At 39.3% G+C, this 17,431-nt stretch overlaps 3 protein-coding genes across 16 annotated transcripts; 1 reads left to right on the forward strand and 2 right to left on the reverse strand.

Annotated features, from left to right (window-relative positions):
- The first annotated feature begins 202 nt into the window (after window positions 1-202).
- Window positions 203-2,602, forward strand: LOC111444888 (transcription elongation factor TFIIS-like). The gene is made up of 3 exons (XM_023083004.1): window positions 203-650; window positions 861-1,056; window positions 1,393-2,602. Exons 2-3 carry the CDS (start codon window positions 895-897, stop codon window positions 2,356-2,358), a joined length of 1,128 nt encoding a protein of 375 aa, XP_022938772.1. The 5' UTR covers window positions 203-650; window positions 861-894; the 3' UTR covers window positions 2,359-2,602.
- Window positions 2,578-12,262, reverse strand: LOC111444885 (E3 ubiquitin-protein ligase SHPRH). Of its 10 annotated transcripts, none has more exons than XM_023082994.1 (20): window positions 12,060-12,211; window positions 10,870-11,653; window positions 10,509-10,654; window positions 10,323-10,384; window positions 9,719-10,202; window positions 9,397-9,597; window positions 8,657-8,912; window positions 8,181-8,421; window positions 7,886-8,055; window positions 7,222-7,809; window positions 6,763-6,926; window positions 6,445-6,661; window positions 6,162-6,362; window positions 5,853-5,969; window positions 5,424-5,666; window positions 5,054-5,258; window positions 4,705-4,913; window positions 3,726-3,877; window positions 3,090-3,360; window positions 2,578-2,979 (listed from the first exon to the last, which is right to left on the reverse strand). In XM_023082994.1, the coding sequence occupies exons 2-20, from the start codon at window positions 11,644-11,646 to the stop codon at window positions 2,728-2,730; spliced, it is 4,956 nt and encodes a 1,651-aa protein (XP_022938762.1). In that variant the 5' UTR covers window positions 11,647-11,653; window positions 12,060-12,211; the 3' UTR covers window positions 2,578-2,727. The 10 variants fall into 10 exon arrangements, with proteins under 10 accessions (XP_022938762.1, XP_022938761.1, XP_022938764.1 ...); XM_023082993.1 differs by having other exon boundaries at window positions 10,509-10,715; window positions 10,823-11,653; XM_023082996.1 differs by lacking the exon at window positions 10,323-10,384 and having other exon boundaries at window positions 10,509-10,644.
- Window positions 12,263-12,840: 578 nt separating this feature from the next.
- On the reverse strand, window positions 12,841-17,353 carry LOC111445619 (protein ENHANCED DISEASE RESISTANCE 4-like). Of its 5 annotated transcripts, XM_023084124.1 has the most exons (5): window positions 17,139-17,353; window positions 16,406-16,599; window positions 14,735-15,799; window positions 14,525-14,632; window positions 12,841-14,395 (listed from the first exon to the last, which is right to left on the reverse strand). In XM_023084124.1, exons 2-5 carry the CDS (start codon window positions 16,524-16,526, stop codon window positions 13,116-13,118), a joined length of 2,574 nt encoding a protein of 857 aa, XP_022939892.1. In that variant the 5' UTR covers window positions 16,527-16,599; window positions 17,139-17,353; the 3' UTR covers window positions 12,841-13,115. The 5 variants fall into 5 exon arrangements, with proteins under 5 accessions (XP_022939892.1, XP_022939889.1, XP_022939891.1 ...); XM_023084121.1 differs by having other exon boundaries at window positions 12,841-14,632; XM_023084123.1 differs by having other exon boundaries at window positions 14,525-15,799.
- Window positions 17,354-17,431: the final 78 nt, after the last annotated feature.

Here is a 17,431-nt window from a genome sequence, read left to right on the forward strand (position 1 = left end):
CTGAGTAGAGACTAGTTTTTGAGAGATGAATTTATTTTTTGAAAAACAGAAATAAATTCAAATTTGTTTAAACATATAGAATAGGTGAATCAAGTAGTGGTTAAGTTTAATTATTTGTTAGAGTATTGTCATAATATGATTGGCTAAGCTAAACTAGATTTATATGAACGTATATATTATAAGGTTTAAATTTTTTTATACTTTTAAATTTATCGATGCTGAATTCTTTAATACATTTGTCCACATAATTCTTTAAGCATATATAAAAGAAAAAGGGCATATTTGTAAAGGTTAAAAATGTAATAAGTTCGATGATCTTGATGCGATAAAACTGCCTTGAATTGGCGAGAGATGATCCGGAAAACGACGTCGTTGCCAAAAACCCCATCCTCTTCTCTCGCAGTCTATGGATAAATGGGTAGATCTTACCATTATCCTGTACGCCACGTTTTTCGGCTCTGTCCGTCGGATCTAGCTCATCTACTTCTTCCTCGAGGGTTAATTTTTATCTCTGCTGCCTCCGCCGTCTCTCTGCTGAAAAGGGGGTTTTTCCTGTAGCCGATTGTGGTTGAGTTTCCCCTTTTCTGTTTTGGTTTTCTTTGATTTACTGTGGGATTGCGAGCGGTTTTCTGCTGGCGATTCAGTTCTCTGTAAGTGATGATACTCATTCGATATCGATTATTTGCCATCGGCAGTTGAATGTCTTTTAATTCGTGCTATTCTTTTGCTTGTTCATTGACAAACGAGGTCAAATGCGAGTTTGGTTGCAATACCCGATTTTGTATGCGTATGTTTGTACCTTTCCGTTTTCTTGTTGTTGTTGGGACCTGATTATTCTTTTCTTCGAATGTGTTGGATAGATAATATAAAAAATCCCAAGTTGGCAGTGAGTCGATGGAGAATGAGCTGGTGGAGTTATTTGAAGCGGCGAAGAAGGCTGCAGACGCCGCTGCAGCACCATCGAATGATGGGGGAGCCGAAGAAAGTCGTTGCCTAGATGCCCTACGTCAGCTCAAGAAATTTCCTGTTACTTATCAAATCCTTGTTTCCACTCAGGTTTTCTTCTCATTTGACTCCAAATTCGTTTCTTTTGTTGATGGTAGATGGATAGTGAAGATGTAAACAGCCGACTTGTTCATAAATCATACATGGTTTCTATCATAAATTAAGCCTAAATTCATTGTTTGCTCGTTTACGAATTGGTTTCATGACGAGGCAAGTTCACTCTATTTCATCTGTGTTTTTTGAGTTCACATCCATATAACGAAGCCATCTATAAGTTGTGACCCTTTTAAGTTTTGGGGAGATAATTTATGTCTTGCTATGACATTTTCCTGTGAAATTGAGGTCACTTTGCCAGCGTTGATAGCTCCTGTATCTTGTCTTCTTTAGGTCGGGAAGCGCCTTCGGCACCTCACTAAGCACCCCAAGAAGAAAATACAGAACTATGCTTCTGATCTGATTGAGATATGGAAGGAAATAGTAATCAAGGATACTAACAAGAATAAGAAAAATGGGAACATCGACTGTGAAGAGTCGCCTAAAATTGGTTCTCCCAGTGCGGAGTCCGTTAAGGTGGAGAAGTTTAGAAAATCATCTTCCATGAAGGTTGAGAGAGTTTCCCAGGTCGAGCAATTTGATAGAAATGGTGTCACAAGCTCTGCAAAATTTTCCAGATCGGAAAGCGACATCTCGGGGAAAAACCCTGTTAAGGTTGAGAAAACTGATTCAGTGGTCAAGGTTGAAAGGATAGTTAAAGAAGAGAAGAGAATCTCAATAGAAAAGAAACCATCAAGTGGCCCTGATGCACCTCCAAAGCTTACTTCCATGATTAAATCAAAAGATGCTGCTCGAGACAAAATAAGAGAACTTCTCTTTGAGGCTTTCTCCAAAGTTCCTAGTGAGGCTGATGAAGATGTTATGGATGAAGTAAATGCAAGTGATCCGATTCGGGTTGCTGTTTCGGTAGAATCCGTGATGTTTGAAAATTGGGGAGGTTCTACTGGCTCACAGAAGACCAAGTACAGATCTATAATGTTTAACCTCAAGGATCCGAAGAACCCAGACTTTCGAAGAAAAGTTCTTCTTGGACTTATAAAGCCAGAAAGGCTGATCAATATGAGCACAGCTGATATGGCAAGCGACCAGAGAAAACGTGAAAATGAAGAGATTGAACAGAAAGCCTTATTCGATTGTGAGCGTGCAGGAGCTCCAAAAGCTACTACCGATCAATTCAAGTGTGGTCGATGCGGTCAGCGAAAAACAACCTACTACCAATTGCAGACGCGGAGTGCTGATGAACCTATGACCACCTTTGTAACTTGTGTAAACTGCAATAACCATTGGAAGTTCTGTTGAGTCTCTTCAGCCGACGAAAATGTTATTGTTTGGAACAATTTACCGAGCAGCTAGAGTTGTTTTGCCTCGACACTGGTTGCTACAGTCTGTAATCCTGCTCCACGTCGTTACATTTACGTAGAGGGTTCTCTACTGTAGGATTTCCAAGTGCTAATTTACTGAGAAATCCATTGTATTAACTTGTTTTATTTGTTATTTCCTTTGGTATTGCTAATTTACTGAGAATCAGTCGGTTTCTAGTCTTCATTGAACTGTTTTCCATTATGTACACGATCCTAATAGTTTACAAATGAAAGGCATTCTAGCGACTTCCCATGTTTGATGAGAGGGAAAGAAGGAACATAATTTAGAATCCATGAATAAAACATCCTACGTTGTATGCTCTTTGAGTCTCCTCTCAGCTGCAATAGTAGCAGCCATGGAAGGAGCCAAATGCCTTAGCGTTTCACTTTCCTTCTCATCACTTTCCCTCAATGGTGATGGTCTGGATGCAAACAGAGACTCGACTTCTTTAAGCGTAAAAACGGGCTGATCTTGGTTCTTTGTATTTCCAGTGATGAAGGAAGAACTCTCTCTGCTTCGGTTAAGCCTGTGTATGCTCTCTTCCACTGTGTCTTTAACCTATAATGACCCCAAAAAGAGAACCCAAAACTTAATTATATGTCTGCCATTTGAACTGTGTGCTTTGGTGAAAACTCTATTGGACTGTAAAAAGAGGGAGCTGTACATACTATGAAGCGGTGAACAAACGTCTTATTTTGCTGTCCAATTCGGTGTACCCTGCTAATTGCTTGCGCTTCTGCAGCCGGATTGAGCAGTGGCTCCACAAGGATAACGTGTTGAGCTTCTAGAAGGTTCAGGCCATTAGCTCCATGCTGAATCAAAAGCAATAGAACCTGAGCAGATCTTATTTCTGGAACCTCTGCCAATGGCTGTTTCTTGTGATTTTCTTTTGCATTGATCTTCTGTCCTCTAAATTCACTAATGGCTGTATGAGATTTCCTGCATTTGCAAAATCCAATCATCAATATTACAGCATAACGTTGAAGAACGTAAAGTAGTTACAAAAAATCACACAATGACAGAGCGGCCTGTAATAGAATGATCGACATCTGAAGAACGCTCGACCGAGAAATGAGTCACAAGGTGAATTATCAGTCCCAACATCAGAGGAACAAGCATTTTTGGGGACTAGCCCGCTTTGACAGTAAACTAACCTGCTACGGAGCTCCACAACCCACCCCGCCCCCCAGAAAAAAACCCACTGCTGATGATGCAAAGGGAGTGGAGATTTGGAAAGAAAAGGTACGGTACACAATTGAACTTGATCTATTCAAATTTTCGTACTGCATCTGATATCATCTCACCTGCCTCCTTTCATCCTGACAAAGGTAATGTTGTTGGCAGCAAAGGCATATTGTAAAACATCAAGAACATCGTTCCAACTAGAGAAAACTAAGACTTTTGCCTCGGAATCTGTATACTTGATCCACAAAATTCGCCTTACAACTGCTTCAATCTACAGAAGGTTGTAGATAGCAAGTATTATTTATGACAGAAAAACAATTGGACAAATAATACAAAGACTAATATGATGAAGTTTTTTTTCTCTCTCTCTCTCTCTATATATATTTTTTTGTTTGAAGGACCTTAACTCGAGAAGTGACAGCATAAAAATGGAGCCATCTGTGAACGAGTTAACGCAATAAACAAATCCAACCGAATAAGGATGGGAACATCTAAAGGGAAACATGCAAGCAAGACAATAAACAAAACAAGGACGCAATTTTTACAGCCAAGCCCACCGTTAGCAGATATTGTTATCTTTAGGTTTTTTCCTTCGGGCTTCCTCTTAAGGTTTTTAAAACGCGTCTGATAGGGAGAAGTTTCCACACTCTTATAAAGAATGCTTCGTTCTCCTCCCCAACCGATATAGAATCTCACAATTCACCCCATTAGGGGCCCAACGTCCTCACTAACACTCGTTCCCTTCTCCAATCGATGTGGGACACCCAATCCCACCCCTCTTCGGGGCTCAGCGTCCTTAATGGCACACCGCCTTGTGTCCACCCCCTTCGCGGCTCAGCCTCCTTGCTGGCACATCGCCCTGTGTCTGGCTCTGATACCATTAGTAACGGCCCAAGCCCACCGCAAGTAGATATTGTCCTCTTTGGACTTTCCCTTTTCAGTTTTCCCTCAAGGTTTTAAAACGCGTATGTTAGGGAGAGATTTTCACACCCTTATAAACAATGCTTCGTTTTCCTTCCCAACCGATGTAGGATCTCACACAATTAAACTGTGAATGAAAGTAAATTGAATCAAGAAGCGTTAGGTAGGACTGCAAACCTTTGTTCCATAGGAACCCTGAACTCTAATGGACCTTTCATCCTCCCTGGAAGTTTTGTGCAAAGTTGAAGGATCGAGTGTTTCATTTTTACTATCATCCGCGTAAGCGATATTCCCGAAATCTGTGTGTTGGCGACAGGTTGGGCACATCACCCATTTGGTTTGAATTGTACTATCACGCAATTTCTTTTCAGTCATTGCAAACAAACCTGTGGGAAACAAATGCCAATACAAGTTACAATATATAATGTACTAAGCATTCAGAAAAGGGGGCTTTTAGGTATGCATGGTGCTTTATTTAGTGCTGGATACTCAAAAGACAAGCACTGATGTAAAAATCAATACTAACATTTACAGCATGTCATGTGTCCACATTGAAAAACCATCTTTTGATTGCTTAGTGTTTCTTGGCAAACAGGGCATGATTCTTCATCAGCTTTCAATGTGTTCTCACTTTTTTGTTCCACTGATGTAGATGTGATATCCGGTACTTGAGTTGATGCTGGATTGCTAGAACTACCTAATGGTATGTTTTGCTTAGATTGCACCAAACCCTGGAAACAATAGAAATTATGAGTAACAACGATCTAGAATACGAATGGAAAGGTGATAAAACAAGAAAAAAAAAAGACTGGATCAGAGGCCTAAGCACGGTGTACTCATAACGATTCTAAATATGAAACTTTCAATGCAGTAAACAAGTCGGTAAACGTTTTAACCTTCAAATAACGAAGTTTCCCTTTGACACGCGATAACGTAGCCAAGGACACGAACTTATTGCTAGAATATTGGACACTAGCTGCAGGAAGCTCATGCTCACTAATAGCATAAGCTGAGTCGTCATCATCATTGCCCCTTAAGCATAATCTCGTGGTTGCCATCTTAATTTCGTCATGAGCATTCAAAACTTGAGCTTGAGCAATGGCTAAGGACCTTGCATGTCCATACTCCTTTCGCATGTACTAGACAAATTGAGCAATCAAGCCAAGGTTAAAAATCCAGTAGGTTTTCATATCAATGCACGAAAAATCCAAGAACATGAATTATCCTTAAATTTTGAAACGATTTACGCCTATATTGAGCATATAAGAATCGACATAGGACATTAAAAGGGCATTTTTCTCACAAAATATATACCCAAATAATACCTCCAGAAGGTGTAGCTGTTTGTTGGCTGCTGCTATACTTTCTTTTCCAAGCTGTGTCTTACAGAAGTTCTTGATAACACCAAGAACAACCTCCAATTCAGAAGGATGCTTAGACACCTAAAAATCAGAACAACAAAGTCTGAATAAGGTTTCTTGCATATAATAAGCCATATTAAAAAGAAAAAATGCCAAGAAATCAAACCGCTCACAATTTCCATCACGAGATACTTTAAATTATCATATCATAAGGCAGATGTGACCAATCTGAGGCACTTCTAAGACAAAAGTAAGGAAAGAAGAAAAACAAACCACAACTCTTTCTCCAGCATCTCTTTTGTTAGATTCTTCATATCCATCTCTAGATGAACTTAAGTTTTTATTTTGTTGCAATAGACTCCAATAAAAACGATTAAGTGCAGACTTCTTCTTCTGAGCTTCAACTGCCTCTTCAACAGAAGTAACCATTCCTCCCTGTACTGTATTGAGCCGGAAAAGTCTTGCCTCATATTCCTACAAAGATAAGAGAGCTTATATTCATAATGCAAGTCAAAGAGCAAGCATCAAGGAAATTGGTCTAATCAGGAAGAAGAACCTGAAATAGTTCGTCTAGTTCACAAAGAACACAAGGTGGTCCATTACTGTCAGCCTGACAATTTTGACAGTATCGAACACGTTCAATATCTTCATCTTTTGGACTTTCCATGGTCTGATCAATTTCTAAAAGTCGACCGATCACCAATTTTCTCGAAGCTTCCAAAAGGTCCAAACCAGTCTGAACATGATACTTCAAAGCATCAATGCTGCGGAAACTGTTATCAAGCTAAAAAATCCATTAGTATTCATGCAATATACATACCATAAAAAATAATTTGTATTCATGACAGAACGCATAGAGTTTGTAATCATTTACCGGGATCCCACTCTAGATTTCGAATTATTAAGGTTTCCAGATACAGCCTCTTCAATCTTTCTTATCAACTCGTGCGAGAAGTCCTTGTTCTGTTCAGCATGGTGAACTGCTTGTAACCACCAAACTTCGTTAAGATTTTCCCTGCTCTTGAGTTCATTGCAGACCTTCATTTTGTATTGAAAAAATAAGGCATGGAAATTAGAGATATATCATCACTAAATGGCTGGACAAACTAAGGTAGCTGCTAATAAAACATACATCAATTCTATCCATTGGAAAGAAATAAACTACATCTTTAGTGTTCAAAGAATAAAAGGATCAATAAGCAACTCAATAGTAGACCATAATGGTAGCATACCATCAATTTTTACTGTAAAAAGATATTACACAAAACTATATCATGAATGATGATACACATTGTGACAGCCTAAAGTAAGTTAGCAGGACATAGAAACATACCTGTACGTAGGACTTTGTGAACTCTTGCTGGGCAATACATAGCTTCGAGGAAAAGACAGCTAGATATTTCTGCCTCATAGCCTCGCATGCTTTTCTTAAATAATTATCATTGAAGTAACTACTTGACCGATGAGGCTCGTAATTCTCCTCCTTTTTGGCGTTCTCATCTAGTCCTGTCAGCTCAAGAGGACTGTCGATGATCTTCTCGGTATCACTACAAGGAGCATACAGGGTTCCGTTGACTTTTTGTTTCTTTATGATATGATTATCGGACTTTTCAGAATCATCCATCTTGGAGGCCTTCACTTCACACGTTCTTGGATAAAATTGATCTTTCAAAGGAGATTGTATCTGGTCCATGGCTAATGGTAGTATCTCAGCAAGATTGTGATGGATGTGAATGCTCAACAAAGGATCTACGCGAAAATCTTCATTGTTTTCCTCTGCCAATTCCAGAGCTTCTTTATATAGTGAGAGGGCTTCAGAAAATTTCTTCTCGATTATAGCTATTCCAGCAAGTGCATTTAAAGCAACAACTGTCCTCCTCAGAGCTTCCTCTCCTTCTATCTTGGTCTTACTAACAAGGACCTGAGAAATGAAACCACTTAAGAGTAAAGTTTTACACTAGATTTCGTGAAAACTCGTATCTTTACTTGAGGAATACCATCAAAATTTCCTCCATTGTCATTGGGGATTGTTGCAATGAGCGAAGTCCCGAACTTCCTACTTGTGGGTGACAGCAAGCTTGGCGAAGTTTCAAAAGTGTGTTCAGCAGCTTTCCAGCATCGGCATGGGTGATAAGAATATCAGATGGAACATCAGAAGAGACAAATCCTGAAAAAAGTTAGCAGTACAATAATGTTAAGTCATAATAACCACCTTTTCCCTTATGATGTGGATCATAGTGATGAACAAAGAAATATGATTCTTGAATGAAGTCATAATCAACCACTAACAACCTGGGACTTTCCTTTTGACAAAATCATCTTTCAAACCTTGAATAACTTCACGGGCATAACTCACACAAGTTTCATGCTGCCTCTGGTAGAAGTTCTCTTCAATTGGTGAAAACGTCAGCCAAGTGACTTGCTCCTCCTGAGGAGGTAGCTGCAATTCATCTGTAACGTGTACTTTTAAAGAACGCCACATTATTTGCTTAAAGAATTTGTGTGTGAATTCCATAGCGCCAGGATCCCTTCTCTGCAAAAGTCGTCAGTGAAAGATAAAGAAACCCGATATGTCAAAAATGAACAATAACGTGCGTAAAAAATAGCTAAGCAATCCCAAAAGAGTACCTAAAGAAGAAGTAATAAATGAGAACGTACAAAAAAACTAAGAATGAGTTGTGATAACAAAGGTTTTGTGTGGCGTTTTGTCTCTCTTTCTTTACTCTTTCTCCCTAATACGATTGAACAAATCAATGAATGCCACGTACCTCATAAGGATCTCTTATAACTTCAACCCACCATCTGTGAACATTAAATGGACTTGCTTTCACAAATCGCAGTAGTCCATATAAATCTTCAAGTTTCCTTTGTATGGGAGTCCCCGTAATGCACCAGCGGTGACTAGCATAAAGCCGTGAAGCCATTTCTGTAGCAGCAGTAGCATTGCTCTCGACCATTTGTCCCTCATCCAAACAAATCCTCCACCAAAAGATCCTGGTGAGAGGAGTCGGGACAACAGGGTACCTAAAATAAACAGTCCACATGCATAGTCAAATTTCGCAATTTCAAATGAGAGCTGCATTAAAGAGAACACGTCAATATTTCCTTAAGAAATTTCCCCTAATCTCCATGAATGAAAATAAATCGAATAGCATAATAAAGGTTGCATCGTGGTCATATTTAAGAGGTACGAAAACGGGTTGCCAAAAGAATTAAAAAAAATGCTATTTCGAATAGGAAACGATCAGGTTAAAAACTCGAGATAACTTGAAAGTAGAAACACAGGCATACCAATACACACAGTCAAATTGTTAGCATGCAGTTAAACACAGATATTGAGGGCATAACGACTCATATGTCGAGGATATAAAAAGATAGCATCTCTAGAAGCAATTGGTTAAAGAATATGGTACACCTTGACCAAAAATCCTGCACGGACTAATTATGAAGTAAGAAAGAAGCAATTACATAAATATAAGGAACATTCCTCAGCAAGACAAGAACAGACCTCTTCTGGAATCTCATGAAGCGTCGATCGCCTTCATGCCTATCATAATCATGGGATAGGTCCTCTTTGAGCACATCATATGATGTTAAGACTATATCAGAATTGATGATATCGTTGATCTGCACAGGCGAAGTGTTTGAAAGAGAAGTATCTCTCACTCCCTCGTATACAAGTAGTTTTATTGAACCTGGATGAGTATGACTGGGATGATAAATAACAATGGAAAGTCAGCTTGCACTACCAGTGGAAATGAAAAACTTTCAAGTGAACTAGTGTCAAAATGGATAATATTTTTACAAAGACATCCGATCGAAGAGTATACCGTAAAATCTCGGCATGCCACTGGAATAATATGGGAGCTGGACAGACAATTAGTGTTGCACCTGTAGTCATTGGGGAATCAGTAGCCTGCATCAGCTCTAAGCATGGCATACAGACATGTTCCTCATCTCTAACAGTTACATTTACTGTATTCCTTTTATTTCTCTTGTCCTTTCTACAGTTCCCATCCTTAGTGTCAACGGGTTCGAGAATTCTTCCTTTAGGTGAATAACCAACGCAGTCAGCATGTTGCCATGCGTCACAGATATCACATTGAACCCACAACCCTTCGTATCTGTGATTTTCACTAACAGCTCCACACACGCACTCAACACGCTCCCTCTTTAATCTTTTAAATTTGGTTCTCTGATCTCCAACAAGAGGTTGCAATTCATCATCAAGGCCTTTTCCACTTTCAAACACCGACATCCGATGAGAAAGTATGCAAGCCAGTAGTTCAATAGTTTTTCCTAGACCCATTTCATCTGCGAACATCGAATCATTCAGACAAAATAAAGACCATAAGAATAGCTAATTGCATCAGTGTTAAGTGCTGAAATGCCTAGTTTTGGAAAATGTAATGATTTCTAATTAGTGGCATTTACCAGCTAGAATGCCCCCGTAAACATGCGGTAAAATTTGCTCTGCGTTCCAAGTAAGATCTCCACTGGAGATAAACTTGAGTAAGAATACAAGAGGAGAAGTAGGTGTTCCTAACTACATAGACAAGCACATATTTTTCAACTTTATTCACTTCACAAAGCCATGCTCAAAAGTAAAGAAGTTGATACCTGAAAGGATTGTAGAACATTCTCGAACGAGTATCAAGACATTCCAGGGGCATACACAGGGGAGAAATAAGCTGCACGTTTTCTCCCACACCAAAATTTCTCGAAAATCCTTTCTCCCGTTGTACCATCCAGTAGGCTGCACGACGCTGATAAGGTCTTAGTTTTGGAAGCAAATTGGGTATGTCTTCATCAAGCATGGGATCATCTCTACAATGAACTTATGTCATCAGTAGTGCCAAACTGGGGGGAACAATGTAAACGTTCTATAAAGTAGAAACAGAACACACAAGTACATGAGCACTAATTATACTCACTTTGATGGCTTAATGGCATCATAAAAGGCAACAGAATCAAAATTTACATGTTTCCTGGAGCTGGATGCATCATCCCCTGTCTCGCGATGCAAATGAGCGTCCATATTAGTTGATCCAACAACTCCATACTTGACCTCTGATGATACTACTTCAGGACGCAACCAAGCAATGGTATTCATCATACTCTTTTTCCACAGCTGCCGACCACTATCTAATATTGACCCACAGGCATCAAAAGCACTCGACAATATTTCCACCCTCAACCGGAGAGATCCCATATTTTGGGAAAAGGAGACACCCATAACTGGCCTCAATGTCACAAACTTCAAATGTGCAAGATGAACAAGGCCAGATATGGCCTCATCAGGTCCATCAAAACTACCTGATAACACCACCGAGCAACCGTTCATATCTTCCTCTACGCGTCTCTCAATTAGTTCCAACGATATATCATTTGAAGATAAAACCGGCCAATGACCAAACTTAATACGATCAAGGAGAAATCCATTGTCATTGCACAAACGAAACCTTAAAGAGTATCTCGAGCTCTCACAAAAAATTTCTTCCGATTGTATACCAACAAAAGGGTGTTCTAACCTTATATCCATTAGAACAACTTCAGAAATATCATGGTGCTCATTGGAATGCCATCCAGTTCGATCAACTTCCACAAACAATGGCTCATTAACCTCATCAAGTTTGATGTCTGATGATTCTACAGTTTCCACAATCCCATTAATATCAACCTGTGTCTTGGGACTCACGGGATCTTCAAATCTTATTCCACCAGAGCGATGAGGTTGCTTTTGCTTCCTTCTACCCATTCTATAACTATTTTAACAAAAATAGAGAGGACTAAAGGTTTCAATATGTAATTTTGGAACCAATAAGTTACACATACAAAATCCTATATAGTTGGAAAACTGAAATCAAATATGCAAACGTATATTCATAAGTACATAACAAAAATATGCAGACATATAGAGAAAGAAGCGTTGCATCTGCACCATAAACAGCCACCAAACTCAAATCATAGAATTCAAGAGAACTTCACCGGAACTTCACCAGAACAAGAAATACTACAAATTTAGACTAAGATGTCAGAAAAGAAGATAAAACAAAACCTGAACCTGGGAAACAACCATACAATTGAAGAAGATATCACCAGAAAATGAAGTCCTACAACTATAAAACCAAGAAAATTTTAGAACAAAGTGTCGGAAAGGAAAAACTGGACCTGGAAGATAAGAGTTTGATTATTGGCGCGCGACCATGATGAACATGCCCAATTCTTCCGGTTGAGAGAGGATATTCCTGTAAAATTACAGATAAAATACATTAAGCCTACACTGCAGGGTTACAAGAGACGCAGGAAACCCAATGAATTAAACTTCCATTCACTGTTCGATACGTCGTTTTGGGAAATCGACTCGTTTTCGACCGATCTATCATTTAAGCGATCGTCACAGTGACGCAGAGTCGGTTCGGTTCGGCCTCCACGACATAACTACAAAAATGGCCCTACCCGGTTCTTCAAATCTTATTTTTAGGGTTTAGTGCTCTTTTTTTTTTTTTTTCTTTTTTCTTTTTAATATTTATATTTAGCATTTTCATAATATTGATTATAATTATGATATTATATTGCAACAAAAATGTTTAGTAACCATTCTGATGTTAATTTCTTATTTTCTAAAAATGTTTCAAATAATATGAAGTTTTTTTTTTTGTTCGCAATATTAATTTCTTATTAACATAAATAAAAAATATGATTCTTTTTCATATAAATCCCATAATATATGAATAACGTAAAAAGTTTGAATATTTAATTTAAGTAATTTTCATATAAAACTTACCTTCCTAATTTAAATTTTTAAAGAACTAAGAAGTAAGAAATTATTAAAAAAAAAAAACATATATATATTAATTAAAATGAAATAATTAAAACCGTAATTTAATTAAATTAAAACATGAAATTATATTAGTATTCAAATTAATTATAATTAACCAGTTAATTGCTCCAATTAGTGAAATACAATTGTCTTTTCCCTTCTACATATGAACAAGAATGTAATATACATAGCCTTTTACATAACTGATTCCTGTCTCTATTATTAACGAACATATTGACACCCCTCTTCAGTTCATATCTGTAATGGATTTTTACATACATTATTCTACGTGGGAGAGAGTGGAGAACATTGTCGAGCTCGTAATGCATTGTAACGTTAGCAGATCCCGATCGTTTCAGCTTCATCAGTTCCTCAGCTCTAAAGACTTTCAACCAAACACTACCTTAGTATTCCCTCTGCATGCTTCTTCTTGATGCATCTAAACCTCTAAAGACTTGGCTTGGAGAAGAATACCCCATGAGCCGATGAAGCAGGGGAACTGACTTGGACGACAACTTATCGGTCTCTTCTTGATACACTTTTAATGTTGTATCACATCTGTCTGCATAGTCATTGCGTTCCTCAGCCTCATATGGTGGGGGTTCTGCAACATTCTGTATATATGGAACAATATGCGTTCGGTTCCGAAGAGAAAACTCGAGAACCTTCGAGCAATGACCGCACTTGAGCCGACTGCATTGCCTTTTCACCAAGAGAAATTCTGCTGGAATCTGCAGTAACTTCAAGCAGTGGTAACAAGTTATAAAAGGGGCGCCTCCAGCCATAGGCCGTAGATGATGCTTGGCCAAATGTCTTTTCTCTCTCAAATAGTTCATCTCAAGATTTCCATGACTCAACTGATCAGACTGCGTTTGAATGCCCCTTGCAGACAACTGCGTGCAATGGAAATGTTGGGGACTAGATGCACATGAGTTGTATTGACTATAATAGTCGTGATCGATATGCGCCATACGGGCCCCTCGATTATGCCAGACTTCAGATGAACGCCGCTGCATCGAGGGAGGGATGTTGTCAGGGAACTGTTCCATGCTGAAGCAATTATTTTGAGGACCACTGACAGCCTTTGCAGCAGAAGTCATCCGTGACAAAGAATGTTGTCCGGGATAATTAGTTTGAGGTCCACTTCTTCGGAAGTAATAAGGATGCTCTGATTCATGCCAGCTTTCCTCCTGAGAAATCTGTTGATTGTTGTACATTGGTGCCCATGTATCCTTCTGCACGGATCCCATGGATACCCGTCCACCGGTGTTCGTATTTAGATTGCGGCTTTTCTCTAGCCGATCCTGCAGTTCATAAACCATTCTCAACAATCTAACCTTTTCCTCATCAGGGTCTACAAAATTTTCTGATGAATGCGTTCTTGAATCATGGGGCTCGTTGATCGTGGAATTCGAAGCACTGCCATTTTCACGGTCACCTTCGAGGTTGCTTCTGAGCAACAACGACTTACTTTGGTATTTCTCTCGTCTTAACCTGCTTCTACTTTGCATTGAAATACCATGTCTTCTATGTTGCAGCATATCGTTTTCATTCCTTTCAAGGTATGCTACGTCGTAATGCTTTTCGTGAGGCAAAATTTCCTGGGAACTCCCTGCTTCAATTGGAATGTCAGAATCTCTCACCACTGCGTTGTTTTTCATCAACGACTCTTGCCTTCTTGGACCTTCTACAGTGGAAAGAAAGTTCACGGCTTCATGAGTGTTCTTTAATGAACGTCGATGACGGTCCGAGAACCGATCATCCATTCCATCGTATGCTAAGTAACTTTTGGTTGTTAAAGATTTGACCATACCAGGAAGGGCACCACTAGGTTCAGAGCATTGATTCACTTCCATACATCCAAAATTTTCTACAGGAATGTGATGATCAAAATCATGGCTAATAGTTTCCTCAGGTGCCTCTGCTCGTTCAGCAAGAGGAGAAAGATTCTTAGATGAATTACTTGTCCCTACTTTTGTATCGGGATAAATAATCGAACTCGTAGCTACAGCAATCAAATTACCTGAGGTTGCTAAATTAGAATGAATCTCCTTCCTATCATCAGCTTCTGGACTTCCTTCTCCTGACAGTAAGATCTCATCAAGCCTTTCATCTTCTGAAGGGTCTCGACTCGAGAGCTTGTCATTTTCACGATTAACACCTTCATTCAAAGATACCTGAACAAGTTCCTCACTATGGTTGTCTTCTTCTTCCTTTTGATCTTTGTCATCATTTGGATCCGAAACAGACTCGCCCGAGAATGGGACGGTTATTACTTCATGACTTGAAGTGCTAGTTTCTATTGCTTTTGTAGGATCTGGTCCTGAGAGTTCATCATTCTCATGAGAAGCAAATTCAGTTCTAGAATAGGATTGATTTGAGCAGCTCAGCTGCTCGTCGTGGCAAGCCTGAGATTCACCATTGCTTCTAGCATTCTTTAGACATTCACTTGACTTAATATGAGCCAGCTGCTCTTGACTAACACCTGCAGATTCCTTCCGATCCTTCGCACTCGAGGATGGGATAGTTGCTTCATGACTTGAAATGCTATATTCCTCTGGTTCTGGAGCATCTCTGCATGGGAGCTCACCATTACCAGCACGAGATTCATTGTTGTTTCCAGCATAGCTTTGGCGTTCATCCAACTTCCTATGAACAAGATGCTCGAGGCAACTATCTCCAGATTCATCTTGGACCTCCTCAACATCAGGATCTACGACATACTCACCAGAAGATGAATTAATAGCTTCATGACTCGATGAAGAAATGCTAGCTACCTCTGCTTTTAAGAGATCTCCATCAGAGAGTTCGTCATTCTCATGATGAGATCCATCATCATTTCTAGCATTCCTTTGCACGCTCAAAGATGAATGAACAAGCTCCTCGTTACTCCTTTCTCCAGATTCATTTGCATCTCTACCATTGTTTAAGCCAGAAGTAGACTCGTCATGGGGTGGAATAATTGCTTCGTGGTTTGAAATGCTAGGCTGCCTCTCCACAGAAAGGGGGTCAACTTCACGCCTCTGGGCAGAATCCCTGTTTTGTGAGCCCAATTCCGTGTCGTGAGAACTCTCTCTTTGACTTTTAGCTGCAAGAAGGATCAAGGTAAATCGACAAGAGATTCAAAAAAGAATAATAGTTATCACATGTAGGTAAAATTGTAACAGCCCAAGCCCACCGCTAGCAGATATTGTCCTCTTTAGACTTTCCCTTTCGAACTTCCCTTCAAGGTTTTTAAAAAGGGAGAGGTTTCCACACCCTTATAAAGAATGTTTTGTTCCCCTCTCCAATCGAGATAAGTTCTCACAATCCACCTCTCCTTCAGTGTCGGGCTCTGATACCATTTGTAAGCCCACCGGTAGCCGATATTGTCCTCTTTGGGCTTCCCCTCAAGATTTTTAAAAAGTGACTACTAGGAAGAGGTTTCCACACACTTATAATAAATGCTTCGTTCCCCTCTCCATCCGATGTGGGATCTCACAAAAATGCAAAAGATAGAAAAGATATAAGAACTCGAGACGTGTTCATACAAAATGCCCTATATAAAAGTCGTTTTCCCCCCTTCTCCTAAAACTTTCAAACTTCAAGCATCAAAATCCGAAACATACTTGCACAATGGAAATGAAAGGTCGTGGCTTTAGTTAGTTCCCCTGAAAGCTACCTAATCTGTTAGATATGCAGGAGGAGTATTTACCTACAAGAATTGCATCACATCCACCACATTTGTAAACAGGAATATCAGGCAACTCCGGAAGAAGCCGATGACATCTAGGACACTTAACCAATCGAATTTTAGCAGTCAATCCAGTGGCCATAATGCTCAAAACACTGGTCACTCCAAACACCTAATGCCCACACCTCAGGAATAAATGAAGACTTTCCATAAATCTGCAGTCACATAAGCATTTAAACATTCACTTAATTATAAAGGAACACAAAAGTTTTAAATCACCACCAAACCATTTCGCATACCAAATCTAAAAGTTCAATTTCATATTTGATAATTTAGGATATTTCAATCTATCAGAAATCATAAAGAGAAGTCAAACCTTCAATAACCAATTCAATCTTAACACCACATGAGCACTAATTTCACAAACCATCAGATTATCCCTACTTCTCGGATTACACAGCATTAGCTCAGAAAATGAGACAAGAACAAGTAAAGCAACGACGAGTTCATTTCCAACACATGAGCAAGGCAGAAGAGAATCCACAAAATTCAGAAAGAAATGAGAATAAAAGAGCAAATAAAACCATTAAACAACACGCCATCCAAACAATTCCGAAATTGAAAAACAGAACACGCTCCAAGAACATTGACCAGATCGAGGAAAATCAAACAGGAATCTGTACAGTAGATGAGACCAACACAAAACAATATAGTTAACGGAAGATTTCGCAGAGAGAGAGAGAGAGATAAGAACCTGTGGACAACAGAGAGCACGATAAATTTTGCATGAAACTCTCTTCTTATACGCAAAGCATAAGAACAAGACGAACCAAAACGAAATTTCCAAAATCCTCGCAGTTCCTCAAGGAGAGATAAGTCCAGGCCCTGAGTTCATCATTCCCTCCGAGAAAGAGACAAATAATGCCCATCCCGCAGCAAAAGAAGAACAAGAAGAAGCTCTATGGGAGGGATTGAAGTCAAAGGACGGAGCCGTTTTCCTTTTCAGACGGAAAAAATGGGAAAAAAATATCGGGGTTGACTGGACCA

Source organism: Cucurbita moschata, unplaced genomic scaffold (assembly GCF_002738365.1).
Source record: "Cucurbita moschata cultivar Rifu unplaced genomic scaffold, Cmos_1.0 Cmo_Scf00007, whole genome shotgun sequence".
NCBI lineage: Eukaryota > Viridiplantae > Streptophyta > Magnoliopsida > Cucurbitales > Cucurbitaceae > Cucurbita > Cucurbita moschata.